The sequence below is a fragment of the Nannospalax galili genome, unplaced genomic scaffold (genome assembly GCF_000622305.1).
Source record: "Nannospalax galili isolate Female #2095 unplaced genomic scaffold, S.galili_v1.0 scaffold189, whole genome shotgun sequence".
Classification (NCBI taxonomy): domain Eukaryota; kingdom Metazoa; phylum Chordata; class Mammalia; order Rodentia; family Spalacidae; genus Nannospalax; species Nannospalax galili.
This window is the reverse complement of record NW_008360331.1, coordinates 1847174-1871757: the sequence shown is the minus strand read 5'-3', so window position 1 is coordinate 1871757 and position 24584 is coordinate 1847174. Positions and strand designations below refer to the sequence as shown.

Genomic DNA, 24584 nt, shown 5'->3' with positions numbered 1-24584 from the left:
TAGTATGTAATATTTTTCTAGAGACAGATCCTCTTCTCCTATCGTTTCCTATGACATTTGTATAAGCTATTTTTGGAAGATCAATCAAGGGACATATAGATGCCAATGATATTGCATATAACAGTAAACACAATCAAATATTTCCTTAAGTAGGAAAAATGATGGAAGACGAGATGGAAAGAAATCAAAACTGGACTGATCCCAGTGCAGGACAAGAAACAGGAGATGGATCCAAAGAAGAGGAGGAGGAAGATGGGACAGAGCAGGAGGAGGAGGAGAACCCATATACTTTTGCTGAGACTGAGGACAATGAATATGATCTGATCCTGGCCAGCTTGAGTATAAGGAAGAAAACCGGAAATCGCTCCTTCATTATAAACAGACCTCCTGCCCCCACACCTCGACCCATATATGTTCCACCCAAAGAAGAAGCAACACCTTACATAGCTCAAGGTAATATTGTGTTTGTTCATGAATTTTTTTTGTCCCATTGTTTATGGGAAGGATGGGATTGTTTGGGGTGGTGGGGAGGTAGAAAATGAGGTCATTAGTGCTTTGAAACACTAAATGTTGCAAAACTTTTTCAAGTCACATGTAAACTACATTGGCCCAATTTTTAAAAATATTTTAATGAATTCTTTCAGAGTATCATACAATGGATTTTGATCGTTTCACCACACACTCCTTCCCCTAACTTCTCCAAGATCCACCCCCCACCTTCCTACCCCCTCAACTCTTTTTTAAAAATAACCCATCAAGCCTTCCCATAAACTCATATGTGTGGTCCATCTACTGGATCATGGTCCACCTACCAAGGAACAAACCTTTAAAGAAAACTGACTCTCCCTCCACCAGAAGCTAGAATTTGACACTATGGATGTCAATTACACCTCAGTTACAGATAGAGTCTCTTGAGCCACTCCCCTCTACATGCCAGGATGTTTACTGGCTTGATCTTGTGACAGTCTTATGCAGGTAACCACAGCTGCTCTGAGTTCATGAGTTCAGCAGTCTTGTCATGTCCACAATATACTCTTTTTCTCTGGTACTCTCTACCCTCTAGCTTTTACAAACTTTCAGGCCCCTCTTCCAAAATGGCCCCAAGCCTTGGGGTGGGAGAAATATAGCCATCACATTTATGGCTGAGTACTCAACAGAAATTTATTTTCTACACTTTTATCAGTTGTGAGTTTCTATGCTAACCACAATCCACTTCACAAAGAAACTTCTCCGATGAAGTCTAAGAGCTGGGCACTTAAATATTAATTTAGATAGCAGTTTGATACTGTGTCTGTTATAGCAAAATAATAGCAGCAGGTTCACTCTCAGAGCCTATGTGCTCCCCAACAATGGGTTCTTGACCAGATTTTCAGTACTGGACATGAATCTCCTCCTATAGATTGACCTTAAATCTAGTCAGGAAATGATTGATTACCCTCATAACATTCATGCCACTATTGTACCCATAGGCATATCTTTCCATATCGGTATATTGGTGATTATTGTAGCTCACGGAGTTCTAAGTTGGGAAAGACTATTGATTACTTTTTGCCCTCAGTGGTCTACATAGCATCTCCTAGTATTATGAAAGCTGGCAACAGAGAGGAAGCTTCCTAGTCAGTATAAGCTTCATTTATCCATGTTCTGTGACCAAACTGTGTAGTATCTTTGGCAATACAGTATTAGCATCAAGCGCTGGCTGTACTGAGCAACCAAAAGCAATGCCTGTATTGTTTTGAAGTTCTCCAAGGGAGATCTCTCACAGCTGGCCCTGGGTATTTCAGCAACCTAGGGCTTTTGAGAGGAGTATTATCTCTGTGTAAGGTAACTAATTAAACTCTCCTCTACGAAAAAGAATATGACTGTTGCTTATGAAATAATAGGTTTCCATGCTGATTTTTCAGACATCCTTAGTGCTAGCTAACCCATCCCTGCCTCCTCTGTCCCACCCTCCCATATCTTTCCCCATTGTTGCTGAAATGGTGGGCGTCCAGCTGGGCGAGACCCTTCCTTGAAGGAATATGATAGAGAGTGCTGGAAGAGGACATCACATGTCTTCCTCACAGGCATACATGTGTGTACCCTTGTGCATACAGCCCACACATGAACGTATTAAATTGTTTTTCCTGCTTCTAGTCCTGCCACACACAGACTTATGTCCCTGTCTTCTACTTCTGTTCCACTTCTGTAAAGACTGACTTCCTGTCTTGCTGGATTACCTCATTATACATATTGGAGAAGGGAGTGGGAGCTATGACTACTTCAGGCTTCAACCAGACCCCATGTCAAATACATGTATTTGGGATGGTATTCTCCCATGCTCTTGATTTATTAAGGACATAAAAATGAATAGAATTAATGAGAAAATCCTTGTATGTGTTTTTAGTGGTTAAATCTGTCTCAGACTTACAGAAACAGCATGTATTGGAATTTGAATTTCAAATCTTGAGTTTTTATTAGAAGTTTTGTGTCCTTTTTCTCATCTATGCAGCCTAAGCCTAGCGAACTCACTATTTATGAGACATCTCTCTCATTCAATTAGAAAATCTATGTTCCCCTGATAGTTGTTTTATGTGGAAATCGGACCCAGTGTTTTGTCATCTTAGTATATAAAACAGGTCTGATTATTTGCCAAACATGCCACACAAATCTGTGGCAAAACTCAGACTCTAAATGAAGCTACCAAAGTCTTTCTGCCTATATGTTTCCCTCCTTCCCTCCATCACTGGGATGTATTTGCCTCTCATTGTTGCTCTTGCATTAGAGAGGCAGCTAATTCCTCATTGACTTGTTTGCATTTCACAGAGAAGGAACTTTTTGCCACCACTTTTGTTTTGTTCCCTCATCCTGAGTTCAGGCGGATCTAATGGTGGGGTTTCCATCATTTCCCAGAAGTCATCTATTAATCATACATTCCACTAGAAAGTAACTTCCCGTTTTTAAAATTTATTTTTATTAGTGTCAGGAGGTGAACATGCATGCCACAGCACATATATGAAGGTAAGAGGACAACTTTATGGAGTCATAAAGTCTCCTTCCACCTTTACATACCATGAAGGGATTGAACTCAGGTCCTCAGTCTTGTGCAACAAGCACTTTACCCACTGAGCCATCATCTATCACGCACAACTTCCCATTCTTCAGTCTCGTTAGAGACACAGTGTAGTAGAATGCTGGCACACCATGATGTAACATAGTGAAAGAGGAAGGTGTAATGTATAGACTAGAGAAAGAAAATGATACAGAATCCAAGTTTCCCATTTCAAAGACTAGGCAAAGGAAAACCAGATAGAGGAACCGTGGTGGCATTGCAAAGACCTGTGCTCCGGATCTGCTGATGTAGCCTAACCAAGTATCTTCATGTGTCTGAGATTAGATTATATTTGGGATAGCAATCATATCTACATCACAGATTCATACTCTTTACATGAGATAAAATTAGCAAATGCATAGCATGAAGCTTTGTATGCAACATTTGTGTAATACATTATAATTTTAAACAATTCTACTTTCTTTTCTCATTTTCTGAGCATAGAAAGACTGTGATAAACTAAATACTATAGAAAGATTCTGCATGTTTCTTGAATTAGAAATCAACATTAAGGAAAATAGATTTGAGAGCCACAGTGTGTGGTGGAAGGAAGAGCCTGGGCTCTAATCAGACACTTTGGTGTGGTCTGCCACTTACAGTATTAGGAGGTAACATCTGTGATCTCTCCCTCATGCAGTGGACCTGGGTGGCTTACATTGCTAGCCTCGTTTTAAGGCTATGGGAGCTGATGTGCAGAGAACGTCAGTGCACTGTCCTAATAAAGAAACCAGGAAGAGGCAGCAGAATTGGCTCCAAGTCATTCTGCTTCCTACACACATGGAACCACTTCTTGGTCTGATGTATTTCACTTTCTTGAGTTCATATTGTTGTCCTCCTTCTAACCCATAAGACCCACAAAAAACAGACCAATCTCACCTGTCTTCCTATCTCTAAATCTTTGTTCCCAAGTTCAATGTTGAATTCACAGCAGAAACTGCTGACTAAACAATAGTGGAAGGTGGGGTGGATCCACATTCACATGGGTACAGTGGAAGACTTCGCTAAGACTCTGAAATATAGTCCAAAGACTATGTCAATCTAGAATTCCTAAATTTCCACATATTTAAAACAGCCAATTTTTGAAGCACTACTAATTTTGTAGGGCACAGCCCACACAGAAGGGATACTCCCATATAGCTCAGCTTTCTGCTTACTATAGATCATACATGAGAGAGAAATTCTACCTCTACACTGCCACCGTCCAGAAATGTGGCTTAGCAGTTCAAACCTGAGCACTTGTCATCCTTTTTATCAAGTGACACGTTTCTGAGTCTTCATCCCGTTGTTGTTCTATTAAACCTCTCTCACATTAACAACCACAGAAAGAACAGCTCATTTTTCTCCAAAAGTTCTCTATTCTTAGATCTCCCTATTCTTAGATGTCATGATCTTACCACTTTTCTCTACCTGTTACATTGAATAAAATCAGATTCATTAAGCATCAATAATTCAGTGGAATTCTGTAGATTAATGGTCTCGTTAGTGACAGAATTTTTAAGTATTTTATTTATTATTTTTATTTTATGTTTATGAGTGTTTTGCCCACATGTATGTCAGTGCATCCATATGGGGCAATGCTCTCCAAAGCTAGAAGAGGGTGTTGGATCCCCTGGAACTGGAGTTACAGACCATTGTTAGTCACGATGTGGATGCTGGGAATTGAATCCAGGTTCTCTGCCAGAACCGTCAGTGCTCTTAACTGTTGAGCCATCTCTCCAGGCTCAAGTGACAGAATTCTTGATCAAGGAAATAAAATGGATAGTTGGTTTAGCATAGACAGATCAGTAGAAAAACTATACCATAGGTCATGGAAGAAGTGAATGCCTATTGGGGAAAAATTTTTCGATGTCAATGAGCCATTTTTCCTTTACTCTCTCATACGTTTAATAGAACAAAGATAGATCAAAGTCCACGTGGCTGATTTTAGTGTGGAATGTAATTTCTCTTTCAATTTACAATTACTCCTGAGTTACCCTTGGCATTTTGCATACAACAAAGTTGTATATGACCTTTCTGAAAGCGTCTCAGTTACGGGACCCCAAAATGTCAAGTACAACTCAGTTGCTCTCAGAAAATTTCCACTTGCAATCCACTTGTACTTGAAACTGATCACATACAATACAGTTGAAATATAAAAAGAAAAAAAAGACATTGTAGAAACTCTTGGGGGAAGTAGTCTGCAAATGTGACAGAGTGGAATGGCTTCTGTCCTCATCAGTAAAGAAATAGTCAAGTAGGTTAAAGTGGGCCTTAGAGCAGGTGCCTTGGATCCTACTCTCTGCCTAGGTGACCTTGTCCAAAACATTTAGTTTCAGGACATAGTATATCTGTAACAGGTGCTCTCAGAAGAGAGTGATGTCCTTCTCACAACAGAACACCATGGCCTCCTAGCTCCTGCTCAGAGAAACTGAATGAAAGCAAGGAGGACTTTCCAGCCATCTGTTAGAATACTGACATAATAAGGGTAAATCTTACTGACCTAATCTTCCAAGGGTTTAATTTCTTGATGGCCCTACCTTAGGAAGGAGGCAGCAATCAAACTGTGGTGTGAACTGACATTACAGAGCACTACAACAGCAAAATGAATGAAAATATCATCAAACACTTAGATTTTCATTCAATAGCATCACAGTTCTGGCCTTGTAAAAATTTTTATTTATTTTATTGTATGTGTATTTGTGTGTGTACACCACATGCACCTCAGTGCCCATGGAGCAAGAAGAGAATATTGGATCCTCTGGAACTGGAGTTATAGATGGATGTAAGCTGCCATGTGGGTGCTAGGACCTCTGTCTTCTGCAAGATCAACAACTGCCCTTAACTGCCGAGCCATCTCTTTAGCCATTTTTTGGTATTTTTGGCTTTAGTATATTATGTTCCTAAGCTCTATGCTAAATGTATCTTTACTAAGAAGTTTGATTGACCTAAAGCAGTAATCTTAATTGGCTCTAAGAAGTACTTAATGCTATCTAGAGATGTTTTGATTTTCACAAGTAGGAGAGCACTCATGACATCTAGGAGGTAGATACCAGGGGTGCTGCCGAACATCCTACAATTTGCAGGTCAGTCTCCCTAAATTATAGTCTAGAACTTGTTCAGTCTAAAATGTCAGTAGCACCAGTGTTAATGAACAATCTAGATTATTTCCATTTTTAAGCCAGAGTAAACATTTGAAACCATTAGAGAATGGTCATTTAAAGATAAATCACAGATGTATCAAACAGCCACCCATACATGCTTACTTTTTACTCACTTTAGATTTCTTGAATTCACAATTATTTTCTTCTAGAACTTTTAGTGTATGCATCTTCTAAATTCTAAGTAAATCATTAGAGAAAAAATGAGATGCTCTGTGGAGCTGGTCTACTCAGAGGCATCCTCTTCTAAAGGAACAACATTGTATAGTGAAATTCATGAAGCAGCACCCCTTGGAACTGAATCTGGCTTATCACTGTTCCAGTTATACAGTTGTATAACTTTGTGCAGGTCACACAATCTTGCTTCATTTGTTTTCATTTATTTTTGTAAATAATCAATAATACCTGTTTTGATGGATTTCCATCAGGACTAAAGTTGTGTCTAGTCTGTGGTTGGCTCAGAGTGACATGCAGGAGATGATAGAGACTATAAAAAGTTACTTTGTAGTCGGGAGGTTTTGTATTAATGTTTCAATTTCCTTATGTGTTTATGGGTCTGTCTAAGCTGTTGATCTCATATTGGTTTAGTTTTGGTGAATCCCATGATTTTAGATACACATCCACTTCTTAGGTTTTCAAATTTAGTAGCATGTAGGTTTTTAAAGTATTCCCTTATAATGTTCCAGATCTTTTTGTTGTCTGTTGTGATGTTTCCCCTTTCATCTCTAATTTTGTTGATTTGGAGGTGCTCTTTCTTTCTTTTGGTTAACTGGGCTGTTTGGTTAACTGGTCTGTCTTTTTCATCTTTTCAAAGAACCAGCTCTGGATTCATTGATTCTTTGTATTGTTTTCTTTGTTTCTATTTCACTAATTTCTGCTCTGTTTTGGTTATTTCTTCTTGACTGCTGGGTTTGGGTTACATTTGTTGTTGCTTTTCAAGTGTCTTGAGTTGCAATGTTAAGTCATTTATTTGTGTTCTTTCTGATTTTTTAATGTAGGCACTTAGAGCTATAAACTTACCTCTAAGGATTGCTTTTAAAGTGTTCCAGATGTTTGTTGTGTTGTATTGTCCTTTTCATTTAGTTCCAGGAATACTTTTATTTCTTTCTTAATTTCTCATTTGAACCAGTCATCATTCAGGAGTGTGTTGTTTAATCTCTATGAGTTCATGTAGTTACTTGGCTTTCTTCCAGTGTTAATTTTAAGCTTTATTACATTGTAGTCTTATAGAATGCATGTAATTATTTCATTTTTTTGTATTTGTTGAGGCTTGTTTTGTGTCCCAGTATGTGTTCGATTATGGAGAAAGTTCCATGGGGCGCTGAATAGAAAGTATATTCTTTGCAGAATTTTACCAGACATTTAAAGAAGATCTATATCCAATAATAATTAATTCAAAGAGAGAAACAGAAGGAGAACTTCCAAATTCCTTCCATGAAGCCAACATCACTTTAGTAGCAAAACCAGATAAATATACAACCAAAAAAAATCTACAGACCCACATCCTCAATGTACATAGATGCAAAAATTCTCGACAAACTACTTACAAACCACATACAGACACACATCAAAAAGTCATATAAATGGGCTCAAAGACAAAAGCCACATGGTCATCTCAATAGTTGCAGAGAAAGCCTTTGACAAAATTCAACATGCATTTATGTTCAAAGTCCTTGAGGGAATTGGCCTGGAGAGAACAAACCTCAAGATAATTTAAGCCATATACAACAAATCCACATCCAACATCATTCTAAATGGAGGAAAACTAGAAGCATTTCCATTAAAATCAGGAGCCATACAAGGCTGTCCACTATCTCCACTCTTTTTTAATATAGTGTTTGAAACTCTTGCTAGAGCAATAAGACAAGAGAAAGGAATTAAAAGAGTACTAATTTGTAAAGAAGAGGTAAAATTATCCCTTTTTTAAGATCATATGTTATTATATCTAAGAGATGCCAAAAGTTCCACCAGAAAACTCCTAGAAATGATTAACACTTTCAGTAAAGTGGCAGGTTATAAAATTAATCTACAAAAATCAGTAGACTTTCTAGCCTTTCTATATGCCAAAGACAAGCAGTTGGAGAAAGAGTATATGGAAACACTCACTTTCACAATAGCCTCAAAAAAAAAAAAAAAGAAAAGAAAAAAAAAGAAATATCTCAGAAGAAACCTACCAAAGAATAATGAAAAGGAACCAGGGAGGTAAAGGGAAAGAAAGAACCTGAGAGAAGAACAGTAGGAAACAGGTGTTACTAAAGGAGAAATGGATAAAAATGGGGGTATTTAAGTGTGTGGCTGGAGGGAAGGTTATACAAGAAACCTTGGGGATAAAGTGAAAGAAGGAGCTCAAGAGAGGTGGGACCATAGGAGACAGGTATTATCAAGGGAGAAATGGGGAAAATGGGGACACTTTAAATGGAGAAAACATGGCAGAAGGGTTAGACAGTGGGAGGGGGGAGATAAATAATGCCTACTAGCTTAAAAAAAAAACAGAGGGAACCATATTAGTCCAACAACCTACTTACAAATTACAAATACATTATCTCTACATAAGTCCATCTGTAAAGCTAAAGGCTACATAAAAAGAAACAGTGCCAGACAGGAGACACCCTACTTTGAGTTGTTGGCCAGGGTGGTCCAAGGACTCCCAAAATTACTCAGGCTATTGCCACAGCCCTTGATGGCCTCCCAGAACTTGAAGGTAAGACCCGACTGCTGAAGACAGAACATAATTTGGACACAGAATTTGGAGCAATAGAGCTGCAGCTGACTTGAAACCACTTCCTCTGAAGGCTAGCTCTCAGAGCTTTCTCCAAAGCTATGAAGGTGCCAAAGGAAAACATCAATAGATGATCCAACATCAGCTTCAAGACCAAATAACCACATCAACAGCCAGCACAGCACATATCATTGGTCCAGTAGAGGCACTTCTTATGTTGGGGGGCAATCAACAGCTACCTGTTTGGATTAAAAGCCCACTCAGTGGGAGGAAACTCAAGTGTGGTACTATAAACATAACCAAATATACATGGCTGGAGTGGTCATAGATCTTGGAGAGAACCCCAAGACTGTCACACTGCTAGACTAATGTGATTTCTTACTATGTACAAAACATGTATCTTCATATTTACAGACAAATATCCCAGTAGCCACTCATCGAAGAAACTCATTTTGTACCAATCAGAGACGCTTACCACGTACCACAACTGATAACACACATTGTCTATGAATTGTCCACACCTGAGTAACACATCTACAATGCAACCTCTATACCTAAAGCTCGTAGAACATAGAACAGGGATAAAGAAGAGGACACTAATGACTCTCTCAGCCCTCAATAATGAAGCTCCCTCATGCAGCAGAGGGCCAAGAACATAAAAGGTCACAAATGGCCAAAGTGTGGAGACCAAGAGTCTGATGAATGCTGGTCCTTGGACAGGACTCCTTTATTCAACTTCAACCGCCCAAGGCTCAGTGACCATCACAGAGGAGAGGGGGCAGAAAGAGTGTAAGAGCCAGGGAGGAGGTGCATGACTGTATGGAAACAGAGTCCTACAAACTCCTGGGAACCTGCTCATATGATTCTATGATAATGGTATCACCATACACAAATTCCACACACACTAAGGCAGAAAAAAGCCCACTATAGAACTGGGAAAATGAATATCAGATCCCAATCTTATCTGAGGAAATATTGGGAACTGATTGCTGCTAGATGAAGAAGAGCTGATCTTCCTGAAACACAGGATTCTAAATAGGCTGACTAGACCTCAGTGGATGGACTTGCCCTGGGGAACTGCTGGGGACGCCGACAACACAGTGGGCCTTAACAGAGATGACAGAGTATATGCTTCATTGCAGGAGGCGAGAATCTGTGGGAGACTGCTAGTGTGAACGGGGGTATAAAGATAATTAAGATTGTTTGAGATGTTCTGTATGAAATACACAAAAAGTTCAATTTAAAAAAACACATTAATAAAAAAGGAAAAAGGAAAGTTACTTTGTAGAAAGAAGGGCAAGCAGACCAGCCCCATCACCCCTTAGTGGCTTGTTTTCACTTCTTTCCTTTCTCATGCTTTTTATATGCCAATATATCATTTAACTTACTTTCTAAAAATATTCACTAGCTACCAATATTAAAAATGATTATAGCCGGGCGTGGTGGCACATGCCTTTAATCCCAGCACTCAGGAGGCAGAGGCAGGCGGATCTCTGTGAGTTCAAGGCCAGCCTGGTCTACATAGTGAGTTCCAGGACAGCTGGGGCTACAGGGAGACCCTGTCTCAAAAAGACCAAAAAAATGATTATAATAAATGGACATATACCTGTCCTTTGGAAAATTTCAAATTTATAGGGTGAGTCCTATTATTAGAACTAATATTTGTTATTGAAAGTTAGCATAACCAAATAGTTTGTTGAGTTAAACTTTAGAGGACCAAGTCTTATCATTCTGTGGAATACAACAAAATACAATCAAAATCCCATCAGTACCCAATAGGAGATCATTACCTGGCACACTAGGGGAAAGGGCAGAAGATTCTATTTGGAAAACCACTAAGCATGAACCTAAAGGTGAACTAATAGTTTTGAATCTTCCAGTAGCTTCCTTGCCACCATAGCATTTCTCTTTGAAACAAAAGAAAAGTTACTTGGCTTATTGCTCAGCTCATGCTTACTCTTATGCCATTTTCTTACTGAATAAAAATTTTCTTACTGAAAAAAATAAAAACAAGTCAACACCCTGCTATGCAAACAGCAGGTGTTCAATATATGCTGCTTGCCTGCTAACCAGAGGGAGGAAGACCTACCTGCCTGCCTGGAGGTGAACAAAGCTTTAGCTAATAGACTCATTGCAATGGCCTCATGCTACCAATTCCACAAAGCAACTATCTTTTGGAACATGTCAGCTTCCTGGATAGGAAATAGTTTTAGAATAGAAATGTTCTTGTTTGCATAAATTAGAATAAATATGCAAATAAAAGGTTTGTCTTTTTCTTCCCCCCAAATTAAGTTGCTTCAAACTAGAGAAAATAATTTATTGTGAAATTTCCTGTTGGAGGAGAGGATTTTCATAGTAAACCTACCTATCAAACTTAAATTTCTGTTACAAATCAGAAATAAAATGAATGTTTTCTCCTTGGGAAACTAAAGCGTCTGTGAATATCACCATGAAATTTTACCTTTCATGCCTTTTAGCTTCAGGTAGCTATGTGCTTTCTTTTTTGTTTCTGCCCATCTCAAAAGTAAGGTGACCTTCTGCACAATGGCTTCTTAATAGGCACATATTCTCCCTAAAAGCAAAAATCCCTGGCTCTAATTCTCTATGTCTACTGCAGTAAACACTGGTCAGGTGAAAGGCCTTTGTGTTAGATGGTGGATATGACTGTGTTCACATGACTTTGAATGTTCCTGTTCCAATATGGTGATTTGGATTTGAGCCATGTGTTCTGGTTAATGAAATGAGTTGGTGCTAGCATAATTAAATAGTTTTAAGCTATTTGGAGTACTTGCTTTCTCTTGGACCATCTATGGAGGCTTCGTTTCTTCTAAGCTGCAGATCAGTCAACCTCAATACTCTTTAATCAATGGGCATGAATGGCACATTTGACTTCTGTCCAAATGAGCACAGCAAAGTGCAGGAAGGTTTGGAAACTGTCTGATGTACCTGTGCATCCTCAGGACCTAGTACAGCTCTTGGTTGTCTAATGAAGGCTTATAAGGGAACCAGAAAGCACATTACTGATGCCCCATGTGGTCCCATTTGCTGCAAGCTCAGAACATAGTCAGATGGGTCATTCTTCATTATTCACCTCTAGTGATCACAGAGCAACATGGCTTTGTGGCTTGTAGCGTGCATCTTCATGGATGCTGATGGCTGTCCCGTAGATTTTAATCAGCATAACCACTTATAAAGTAATGCAAAGTAAGCATTATCAGTTTTTTTCCAGAAAGGAAAGCTCTGGAAGAATCCTTTATCTTCCAGTAGATCACACGTGAGGGTGACGAGGAATGTTCTCACAAACAGTAGAAGTGAATTTGCTCCCTTTCACCTGCTCTTCCTCCTCCACTCTTCTGCTAGGCCTTGCTTAACATTTTTTAATATTTAATGCTATGTTCATTTTGTCTATTCAATGTCATTTCTATTTTGTAGAAACTTTTTGAGAAGTCACTTTGAAATATTTAAAATAAATGAGCTTGATATTTGACACATTTGTATTGTTTAGGATTATTTTAAACTTCAAAGCTTGTTTTTTTCTTTCTCTGCTGACTTTTTATATTTAAAGGTCATGACACATAATGCATTCATGTTTCATCTTTTCAAATTCCAACTACAGGTAGCAATAGAAACAAGATTTCATGGGGCAAAGGTTACAAAAGTTGATTTGTTTGATAATTGCATTGGTAGCATTCTTTGACCACTGATAAGGTAAAACGTGATTGAAATAATATGTTAATTCAAACACAGTGGGTCAGGATTGTCTCAATATATTATAAAAATTAGTATTGGTCTGTGGTTTAATTTCCTGCTTTTTTTAATAGTCTAAGCTCTCTGATCACAAATAATAGGTATTTACTTATGGGTACCTCATATTTGAAAAATACCTCTGGACATTTGTAGCAATGAGAAGACACTTTTCTACTTGATCATTTATTTTTTGTAAGGATGTGAAGCTATCCATTGGTAAGGGAAAGAGAAGAGGAATGGGTACAGATGGGTGCAGCTGGAGGTGAACTAGGGAATTCAAGACAGATGAGATGGTAAGAGAATTTCAGTAGTGCAACCTACTGTCTGTCCTGAACCTGAAGCTCTGTTACCAGAATTTCCTCACACCATTGCTTCTCCCATCCTAGTCTTCCAACCCTATCCCTGGGCTGCACTGGTTAAACCCCAGTGACGTTACACTGACACCTAACAGACAGACAACATTTATTTGTTCAGCATTAACTCTATGTCACATGGCCCAATCATATGCTGTCAGCAGAAAGTACTCCAATAAAATATAGAAGGTAAAGTGGATTTACAACAAGTTAACGTGAAGAAAATTGGAAAAGTAATTCCACATCCAAATGCACTGTAGCTTGAAACCTCAGCAGAATTCATAAAACTTATCAGTTAATGTGCTGTTTACTTGGAGACTTCATTGTTTGAATTATCTTTGGATTCAAGTCATTTCCCATATTAATGATGCCAGACTATAGTTTTCTTTAATCTTAGACATTCTCAGTAATGGCTTAACCATACTGGCAAAAAGCACAGAGTCTGCATATTATAAAAATTTCTGAAGTATTGTGTTTTATCAAGGCTTTTAGTATTAGTCAATGAAATGATGAAATAGAACTTGGAAAAATTATTCTAATATCCCCAAATATGATCATATACCATATATTTTATTTTAAGAAAAGTGTAAGTGAAAAACAAGAATGTGAAAGAGAAAACTCATCTTTAGACATGTTTCTTCATACATATAATCTTTCTCAAATGCATTATATTTGCAGATATGTTTGCTTCTCCTGAAGTCACAGAGAAATATTTTTTCTCTTGACGGCATCTGGAAACTAAGCATTTAATAAATGTTGATTTGTGGCATTTTTTAAAATTCAAAACATATATTCTCGATTAATCCTGGATATGAACTTGATTTTAGAGTGATTTAAAGGATGTTAAAACCAAGGCAGATGCTGGGATGCTTCTTCAGGTCTCAGTGGCCCAGTACCTGTGGCTGATCCTGTTGAACTTCTAAGAAGAGCAAGAACACCCATGTTCCTGTTAGTCCCTTCCCTCGACCCCTCCTTAACTTTAAAAGGGAATAGTTATGGAATAGAGGAGACAGCAGCCCCATGAGGAAGGAGGCAAGGGACTGAACAAGGCTGGAGACTCAAAATTGCTTCTCTAACACCTCTGGATTCAGCGCAAAGTTTACTTTGCCCATTTACAAGCTAGTTACTTCCTCATCTACAAACAGATGAGGTCAGACCAAATCTCCCAGGCCTCTTCTAATTCCCAAACCCCATAATTCAAACTGTCCATAAAAGATAAATGCAACTCCGGATGCTCATTTTCCAAAGTAAAGTAGTGAAGGATCCATTAACAAATAGCAGAAAGTGTCCAGAACTTTGTGGGTGCTCAATAAATATTAAACAATGAATTTCCCCTTCCATCTGCAAAACAAGTGAGTAAATGCTGAGTTCATTCCCAGAATTTCATGTGAGAAATAATAAGTGAGAACAAAGCACTTTCCAGATAATGAAGTAATTCAAACAAGCTGCTTTAATGGGCGTGGGGTATGAGTAGATGACGCAGGAATCAAGTGCTTTTTTATTATTACATCTGTGAAATGATCACTATCCTTGCTTATCACCAGAAAGTCAGTTTGAGTAATTTATATGCAAATGGAATTTTTATGTGACTTTAGCATTTATCACTTTTAGCAAAATGAAACTTTTCTCTTTACCTGATAACTAGTTTAATGAAACACTCCATCAATATTATACTATTTTTCCCAAAGAAAGTGTTTTCCAAATGGTTGTTACAGCACACAAATAAGAAAATTATAAATTTAATAGTCTTTACACTGAAAAAATAACATTCAGATATTGTTACTAAGGGAAATGATACATTGCATTATACCTCTATGGATACTTTCATAGTATGTTGGATATGTTAAATGTTTAGGTCCAATAAATATGTACTATATTTTTACAGTGTTCCAACAGAAGGCAGCCAGAAGACAATCTGATGGTGATAAGTTCCATGGTCCCCCTAAGAAACCAGGTACTGATGTTAACTTCAATCTGCTCAATAATCCTTAAATCCAGCTTAAGAATATTGTATAAAGCCTCTTATGTTAGATATAAATAATTGGGTTTGTTTGTATCTTATACAAATACAATTATGCTGTAATAAAATCAATTGGTGATAATTATTTTAATTAACAAAAGCAGGAAGTGCCCTTGTCATGTTGCCTGTGGTAATGTTGTCAGGGCTCCAGGAAGGTAGAGGAAGACAAATTCTATAACATGCATCAGAGGCTGTATTGTTTAGAGCTACAAAGTAAAGCCTCTTGAGAGACTAGCTGGGGGATTTTCTGTGCTGTGCTACGAATGCCAAAGATTGTTCCGTTATCCTACTATCCTCTTGCCTTCAGCACTTGATCAATACAATCTGAGCAATCATTTGTCATGCAGAGTAGAGCTGCACACGATAGTCGCACACGCATCCCATACAGAGTATTTTCTGCTTCCAGTATTCACTCAGCCATTTATCTTTTTGGAAAGATGGATTCTAGCATGCTATTTATTACAGAGTTTTCTAAAAGTTGGGACTGAATGAATGTTCAAATATGTAAAACATAAAAGTTGGTTGACACAGGGTTTGGGTTAGCTGGCTCTGGTAATCAGTGAGTAGATGCATCATTGAAATACCTTCAGTCCCAAAGCACATCGCCTTGAAGTTGATAACAGGAGATTGTTGAGAAAGAGAAAATGAAATTGTTAGATTTAGAACGACAGAGAAAGAATAAAGTTTAGGTAAAAGACCAGAGCCAGACCTTCAGCAGATTTAACAGGACTGAGTCAGCAAAGGTGACACGGCTTCTCCATGGAAAGGCAAGCTGTGTAAAAGTGTGAGGGGGTGGTACTGAATTGCATATGGTTAGAAAATAAAGAAGGCACACACACACACACACACACACACACACCTCACAGCCATGAAGTCTGGATTGGAGTGTCCTTGGGCCCTTTTCCTGGAGTTGCAGAGCAAAGAAGCGGTTTAGCCTAGTCGTGGCTAGCTGATAACTGGGGTGCAGGGACAGCAGAGAGACATTCTGGCAAGAGAAAGAGGGTTGTCTGGCTTTCTGAAGCTATGGCATTCCATCAGGCCTGAGACATGGATGTGACTATTAACAGTGGGGCTAGGGCGAGACATTTATCTCAGGTGCACAGTCCTTGAATACAGTACTTAAGGAAGCCAGACTTCTACTCTTCCATGGATTATTTAGATATACTGCCTGCAAATTAACATGCAAAACCTTCACTCTCTTTAAATGGCAGTTATCCATTTTTAATCAATTTTGTAAATTAGCAATGTCATGGTTTAGACGTAAAATGTTCCCAATGGGCTCATGTGCTTCAATACTTGGTCCCCCAGCTGGTGGCACTGTTTGGGAAGATTGTAGAACCTTTAAGAAATGATGTCTACCTGGTCAAATCAGGTCAATGGATGGACTGAGAGAGTCCTAATAAGCCCTACTTTTGGCCCAAATTCTCTCTGCCTCTTGATTTTCTGAGCAGCACCAATCTGTGCCACAAGTAAACCCAGCTATTTCAGTAGCCGTGCCTTTCCCACCATGATGGTCCATACCCTCCCACACCAGGAGCAAACCAGGAACCCTTTCTTCCTTAAGTTGCTTCTGTCCAGGCATTTTATCACAGTAACAAGAAAAATAACTATTGCAGAAAATAGGTACTGAGAGTGGGATTGTTTCTATAATCCGTCTGACCGTATAGTTTATATATCCTTGGAACTAGGATGAATATGGAGGAATTTAGAGCTACAAGCCGGAGAAGTCTTAAGAGTGCTGTAAGCAGAGATTAATGGGCCTTTCTGGTGGGAATGCAGAAGACAGTAATGCTGGCAGAAACACGGACAGTAGAGTCCAGGCTCATGAGGCTTCAAATGGGGCAAAGTATTTGAACTAGAAATCATTCTTGTAATATTTTAGCAAAGCAGATGGCTGAATTCTGTCCATCTTGAAAATGTGGGTGTGGCCCAATTTGACAGTAATAGACTAAGTTGTCTGGCAGAGGAAATTTCAAGGCAGTAGTATACATGTTGTAACATGGGGTTCATGGTGGCAGCGTTTGAGACCCAACGGACTTGCAGAGTTCCACCTCCACTGCTTTGCTGCTTAAAGCACACATGGACTCTCCCTAGGGATGGAGCCTCTTGGTGTCTGTAGCTATTTCTTTAGCCAATTTTACAGCAAGAGGGCAGAAAGTGGAGCAGGAAGAAGTAGGGAAATGTGGTGTTCCACAAGGAAAGGAATCTGAATGTGGTTAAAGTTGCAGACAGATTAGACAAGGCAGGTGCAGGCAAAGTGGCTATAATTGTTTAAAAACTATTATTAGCGCAGCTGAGTACTGAAACGATAGAAATGATTTCTTGATGGCAAGACCACATCCACCACATGCTTCAGAGTGTAAAACTGAAATCCCATTCCAAAAACTTTCATTTTAATGGAGAGTGCCTGAAAAAGAGCTCCTGAACAGAGCATGTTTCTAAAGGGGTTCTCTGGTTGAAAACAGTCGCCTAAGGAGTTTTCCGTGGTTCAGTCACACAGGCACTGCAGCTGCAGAGAACTTCATACATCGTATTTTTAGCATATGCACCCTAAATTCCTCCCAGATCCACCCCTTTCCCCTACCCACCCAAACTTGCATCCTCGTTTTTGTTTGTAAATCTATCATGTCCAATTTCTGCTGCTCGTATTCTCTAAGCTTGTGTGGCATCCACAGGAGCCTGGCCTGGTGGACCTACCAGGAGCCACACTTAAAGAAAGCCAGCTCTTCCTCTCCCAGGCACTAGAAATTGCCAGTAACTCCTCAGCTAGAGGTGGAACTTCGTGCCCACCTCCCCTCTCCATGCTGGGATTTCATCTGACTTGGGCTTACGAGGGCCTTCTGCATTCTAACACAACCATTGTGCAACTGCCCTGGTGTGTCCAGGAAACACTGTTTCCTAGTGGTCACCCACTGCATCTGGCTCTTAGAATCATTCAACCCCTCTTCCAAGATGATCCCTGAGATTTAGGAAGAGGAATATGATATAGACATCCCATTTAGGGCTGAGCACTCCAGAGTGTGTTCCTCTTTATACCTTGACCAGATGTGAGTCTCTGTGTTAATCACCATTTACTGCAAAAAAAAAAAAGCTTCTCTGATGAGGGTTGAAGAGTCCCTAGATTCACTAATCTATGGGTATGATAAGTCACATAGAGTCAGTTTAATACTCAGAACCTTTCTTTTCATGTATTTTTAATTGAAATTTTATGCATTTCATACAAAACATCTTAATCATCTTTATACCCCCCTCGCCATCTGCAGCCCCCAAAGCTACCCCCTCTACACACCTGGATTTCAATCATTCTGTCATATATGATAAGCTCTATGGAGTCAAGATTGTATACCCAGATGTCCCTCAGTGCATTCATCCATTGGAGTCTACAGCCTATTTAGAATCACACCCTTAAAGAAAAACAGCTCTCCCTCACCCAGCAGTAATTAGCTGCCTGTCAATCGTTCTTTAGCTAGCATTTCTCCAGTTCTATGCTGGGTATTTGTCTGATTGAGTTTGCATGGGTCTTATGCATGCTGACACTATTGCTGCAAATGCATATGAACAAGTTCCGAGAGGTCTGGAAGCCTCTGTGTCCTTATGCTCATGCACTACCCCTGGATCTTATGCTCTTCTGCCTTGTCTTCTCCAATGGTCCCTGAGCCATGGGTGGGTAAGGTTTAATGTAGGAGTTTGATCCAGGGACACACACCCTACAGTCTCTTATTCTCTGCACTTTGGCCAGTTGTGGCTTTCTGTGTACATCTTACTCTGTTGCATGAGGAAGCTTCACTGGTAAGAGCTGAGAGATGCATTAGTATTCTATTTTATCTAAGTAGTATTTTCTACCCCCTTGTTCCACTATGATTCCTGAGCCTTAAGTCTAGAGGCTCCATTGTAGATGTGTCAATTAGGACTGGGCTTCTCCCAGACATTCATTCTCTGTGTATGACCAGTTGTGGAACTCTATTAATACTCTCCTTCTGTTTAAAAAAAAAGAATAAGCTTCTTTGAGGAGTCATGAATGGTATTCTTGTCTATAAATTAAGGATCCAGATTGCCTTACAGTAAGAAATTACATTTGTCAAGGCATATGATGCAGGAGGGTTTTCTCTAGGATCTATGACATATGTAATTGACTATGTTTACAGTACCACACATGAGTTCCCTCCCATTGAGAGAGTGTTAAGTTCAAATAGACAGCTGTTTCTAAAGTCAACTGTTATCCCTCTGGTGTGCCTCTAGCTCTCTCAGGAAATAAATGCAGAGCTCTAAGTGAGGTCTTTGGACAATTAAATTCACAACACTTCCTAAACGATTAAACAGTTCCTGAAGGACCCCATCACACATCTCACAGTGTTTTGTAAAGAAGAAAAGAGATGAATATTTTGAGCTCTTTATTATAAATGAGTTAAATAGTGTGTTTATAGTTAAATTCTGTTGGCACTGAGGGTGAAATGTGGAAAGGACCACAGGAGATGAAAAAAGGCAGAGAGAATCCAGTATGACAAAGAGATCCAGAATGCTTATCTTCTGAGTTAGCCATCTGTTTGTCCCACAGAGGGCAATGTAAGGAAAAGCTGCTGGGTTCCCTTAAGCCTAGGAGGTAGAATTATTTATTGTTCTAGCATATGTATGGAAAAACAGTATCCATATATGCCCAGATAAAGGGATAGGAGACAATGAGTGGTTAAAGGAAACAAGATTTACAAATAATCCTTACTGATAGTACAATGCTGATGTGATATTTGGCCATATCTTCTACTGCATTGCTTCAATCATCATTACATTTTTTTAACCTTGCAGAAAGTAGGCCACTGAAGATGTTGTCACACATTGTGTGAAATTTTTTCTGTTTAGATTCTTGAATTCAATTTATTGTTAAGATCTTTAATTAGTTACAAAAGGAGATCCATTTAATCTTAGACATCAAGAATTTACCATAACAGATCAGAATAATTTTTTATTTATAAAAGTAAGAGAATATCAAGTCCTAGCAATTTTTTTCAGAACCTCTCTAGTAACTACAATCTTCAGAGAAATCTGCTTCTAACATGAGGAAAGAGATAATTAGGAAGAGTATAACAAGTTCTAGGTACCCCAAAGGTTTTATGTTAGCCAGACGTTTCTTCACTATGACAAAATACCTGAGTCAAACATCTGAAGGAAGGATTCATTTTCCTGACTGCTGCAGAGCTTCACTCCATCCTGGGGGGGAGGGGTATTGAAGAGTGGTCTGTATCATAGCTATAGGAAGCAGAGAGAAGTATGAGGCTAATGGCCTCCTTTCTCCAGATAACTTCCACCACCTAAAGAGTCCATTACCTCACCAAATATCAACACCATCTGAAAGCAGGTGGTCAACATGTGAGCCTGTAAGAGACATTTCATATTCAAACCATAACAGCCTTGACAATCCAACCATAGTTTTTAACTGTTTCAGGGTTTACAACCAGGTTATGAAACAAATACTACTTATTAGAGGATGCTTCAGATACCCTGGGAGTTCATGAAATGGAAAAATAATAGATGCTTTACCAATGATGTCTCAGGGATGGGGGTGGGGCATGAGAGGCTTAGAAAATGTTTATGAGAGTTAAGATTTTCTAAGAGAATTAGACAGGTTCCCTAAAAAGGGTTGAATAAATCATTTATTTCTTCTACTGTAAGCTGAAAGGAAAAAGGATTATAAGAGCCAACTATTTCCCCGTAGAAACTATAAGTATTTCAGACTCCCTAATTTCAAGATTACCAGGGGATTGCCAGGAAGTTATATTACTGCTGAGCCAAGAACTTTTCCTGAGAAAGAAAAAAAGAAGTATTTGGCACTATTTCTGTGGGAACTCAAAGGAATTATTTGACTCGGTTTTTACATCTTGAAAAATCATGAGGAAAAGCTGCTAAGAGCTAAGAATCATAGATAAAATTTTTCATTCAATGCGGTTTTAAAATAAAATTTCCCCCAAGTTTATTTTTAAATCATAAAGTGACAAACAGTGGTGTCACAGACAGAATGTCCCAAGTACCCAACTCCACTTCTTAAACCTGAGACTCATGAACAGCAAAGGCATGTTCTTCACCATCATCAGCCAGAGGTCTGAATTTTGTCAGTGTGTTTGGAGTTGATTGGAGTTTTGAAGTTGGAGTTATGTTAACCAGAGGACTGACTGTACTTGGTAGTCAACAGACCATTAGAATATGATGAAGTGGTCCTCAAAAATTGGTAGAGGGAATATCCAGCTAATTTTTCATGCCTCAGTGAACTATAAAATATTCTAGGTTTACACATTGACTGTGTGTCCCAGACTTATAATGTTTCTATTGGGTTTTATTTTTTTCCATACCAAGACACCCATTTTTACGCATTGTTCTTACTATGGTTTTTATATCAAGTAAGACATATCATAACCAATGTGTTTCAAGCATTAACAGACAGTCTCCCAGTGATCACCAATGTGATGCACAGATCCACTCAGCACTCAGTTAATTAGTGGACCACACCAAGGATGTATTGTTGCTGTCCCTCAGGGCAAACTTTGTTATGAAGAGGTATAGCTGGGTAGGGCCATGTCCATCCTAATCAGACGTCTACAGCAGACACCCCCAACTCTAGCAGAGCATAATTTATAGAACTTCCATAATTTGATTGCCTAAACCCTACTTTAGACATGAACTAAACATAGAACAGCTGAAAATAGTAATTAGCAATAATCTCACAATCAACATACAAAACCAAAAATCCCACCAAAAGAAACTTTATGTTACAGAAGTTACATCGTGGTCAAATTTAGTCCCTAATTATGTTATATTTCAAAAATAAGCTATATAATATAATTTAGTGTTTTACTAGTGTTTAAGATCATGATTCATGTAAAAATTCAAACTTCTCTACATGCCTTATATGTAAATATATCATCCACTGCATGTAACTTTTGTGATTGTCACTCTTTCCATATCGATTTCATATATTTGAAATACATATCTAATAAAGCCAAATTCTATTTATAATGTAATATAAAAGATAAATCAAGAGTCACATTATCAAGGCAAAAATGAAACAACATATGTATTAGTAATAATGAAGACTAGTTTAATGTATCTAACAGTCACTCACTTAAACTTTGCTTGGTGACTTTATCTCCTTGGCTCCTGTGGGCTTGATGGGTTTGTAAGCCCTGGTCTGGTCCCTGCCCACCAGTTCTTCACTCCCGATGACAAAATCATTATTGGCTTGTCTTTTGGAGGGGTTTTCATGCCCACAGGAAAGATTTAGTCAGGCAGCATATTTTTCAAGTGTTCTCAAAGTGCACAGTGCTGGGCAGTTTGATAAATGATAAATAATAAAATTGTACATAAGCAGGAGACCTGGGGAAGCTGAGAAGGTATGACTCTTACCTGGGGAAAACACAGCACTGACCTCTAAGGTATTTCCTCAGCCTGTTTTTGCCAATTCTAGATTATTACACAGAAAAGAGGGAAAATTGTCAAAATGTGGTCATTTGTACTCTGTAAAAGAATACTGGCCTCAGCTGCATTTTCCAGCATAACTTACATTTCCATTTGTCATACTGCTCACAAAAGGGTATTTTTTTTCCTTTTTTTGCTGAAGTCATACCTGAGAAAGTTTGTATAATAGTGCAGTTCTTTCCCAAAACGGGACTATGCTAGCAGCCCACAGTGTGACCTCTGTCAGAAATGAAGGCAAAGCATGAGAAAAACAAAACTTCTAATAATGATAAAGGCAGGAACTAAAAATTAAGCTTGGAAGAATCTAGGAATAATTCCAATTTCTTTTTTTTAAAAAAATGGCTATTGAAAAAAAATGTCAGTAGTATACCCCTGAGGTCTATGAAGCTAATTGTTTTCTTTCCAGCTTCTCCCCCCACCCAACTCTGTGTGTGTGTGTGTGTGTGTGTGTGTGTGTGTGTGTGTGTGTGTGTGTAAAAAGTAGTCTGCTAGAAAGTGGAGGCGGGGTGAGAATAAGGTTATTTTGCTGGTCCTTAGGAACCTCAAGTGAACCTATGTGATGGGGAAATACGATAGTCAAGCATTCCATTCGGTTACTTATGCAGATACTCAGGAACTTATTCCCAGGAAATGATCCACTTCTATGTGGCAAAGCTGCTATTATCTAAGACGTTGAGTTGTACGCTGCTTCTGTCAAAGTCCTCTGCGGTCCTAGGACTGACAACAAAATCTATCTGAACACAAGAAATAGAACCAAATGAAAAGCAACAAGTGTCTTTGTGAACAATGATTTTGTCAAATATACTTGCACACCTATGACCCTAGGCCAAGGCAGAAGAATTAGTTCAGTGTCAGCCTGGATAGTATAATGAGTTCCAGGCCAGACTGTGCTGTAGGGATGCCATGCCTGGAGGAGGAGGGGGGGGAGGAGTAGTAGGAGGAAGAGGAAGAGAAGGAGGAAGAGGAGGAGGAGGAGGAAGAGGAAGAGGAGGATAAAACTTTTAAATTATAGGACCAATACTTTTAGAGTATAGTTCCACTTACTTAAGTTAAAATATCCAACGTAAGTTCAGTACTAGACACCTGACAACATGCTAAGAAAAGAAGGAAACAGGAGGGCAGGGGCAGGGAGGGGAGGGATGAAATTTCAAAAGGCTATGTGTGGCATTTCTAAGCTGTATTCTGGTGATGTTTTAAAAAAAAAATCCAGCACCTCGACTCCCCCAGCCTCATTCACCCTTCTATCTCCCCCGCTGTTCTCTGCTCCTGGTTTGGGCCCTGCGCCATTCTTGGTCTTGGGTCCCCAGACACCTGGGGAACCGGTGTTGCTTCCTGATCCTTTTCACCCAGGCCAGCTTGGTGCCTTCCTGGGGCTCCAGGAGCACTGCTTCCGCGGGACCTGGCTGCGCCCTCACCTCTCTCTGCTTCCCTGGACCTGCACCACCGGCTAACTCTCCCAACCTGCTCTCCTATCTTCAGGCCTCTTGGGCAAGGTCTATCGCGCAGCCCTCTGGGCCTTGACTCCCCGACCCTCATTCACCCTTCCATCTCCCCCGCTGTTCTCTACTCCTAGTTTGGGCCCTGTGCCATTCCTAGTCTTGGGGCCCCAGACACCTGGGGAACCAATACTGCTTCCTGATCTTTTTCACCCAGACCAACTTAGTGCCTTCCTTGGGCCCCAGGAGCACTACTTCTGGATCTGGCCCCACCCTCACCTCACTCTACTTCCCTGGTCCTGCAACACCCACCAGCCTCTTTCTGGGGCTCCGAGGCTTACTTTTCCTCTCCCTGAACCTTTGCATCCAGTACAAAACAGCTACTCAATCCACTCCCTGGGTAATCTTGGGGCTTCTTCCCACCCCATCTGCCTTTGCATGCCTGCGAGGCACGGCCACCGCCAGGATCTCAGGTCAGTCCAACACCCAAGTTCCTGAGGCCAAAATCATTCTTAGAAGATTCCAGACCTAAGGAGAAAGTCTGAAAACTTCTGACCCACATTGGAATTGGGCCACCGCGGAACTCCTGAAGACAAAATCAATCCGGACACGACAATATA

The 24584-nt window shown here is 39.4% G+C and overlaps 1 protein-coding gene across 1 annotated transcript in view; it reads left to right on the top strand.

Moving 5' to 3' along the window:
* Nucleotides 1-24584, top strand: part of Bank1 (B cell scaffold protein with ankyrin repeats 1) — a 281067-nt gene that overhangs the window by 213823 nt on the left and 42660 nt on the right. Inside the window, exons 13-14 of the mRNA XM_017796375.2 lie at nucleotides 154-453; nucleotides 14933-15001. Coding sequence (XP_017651864.1) covers nucleotides 154-453; nucleotides 14933-15001 — 369 coding nt within the window. The remainder of the gene's footprint in view (nucleotides 1-153; nucleotides 454-14932; nucleotides 15002-24584) is intronic.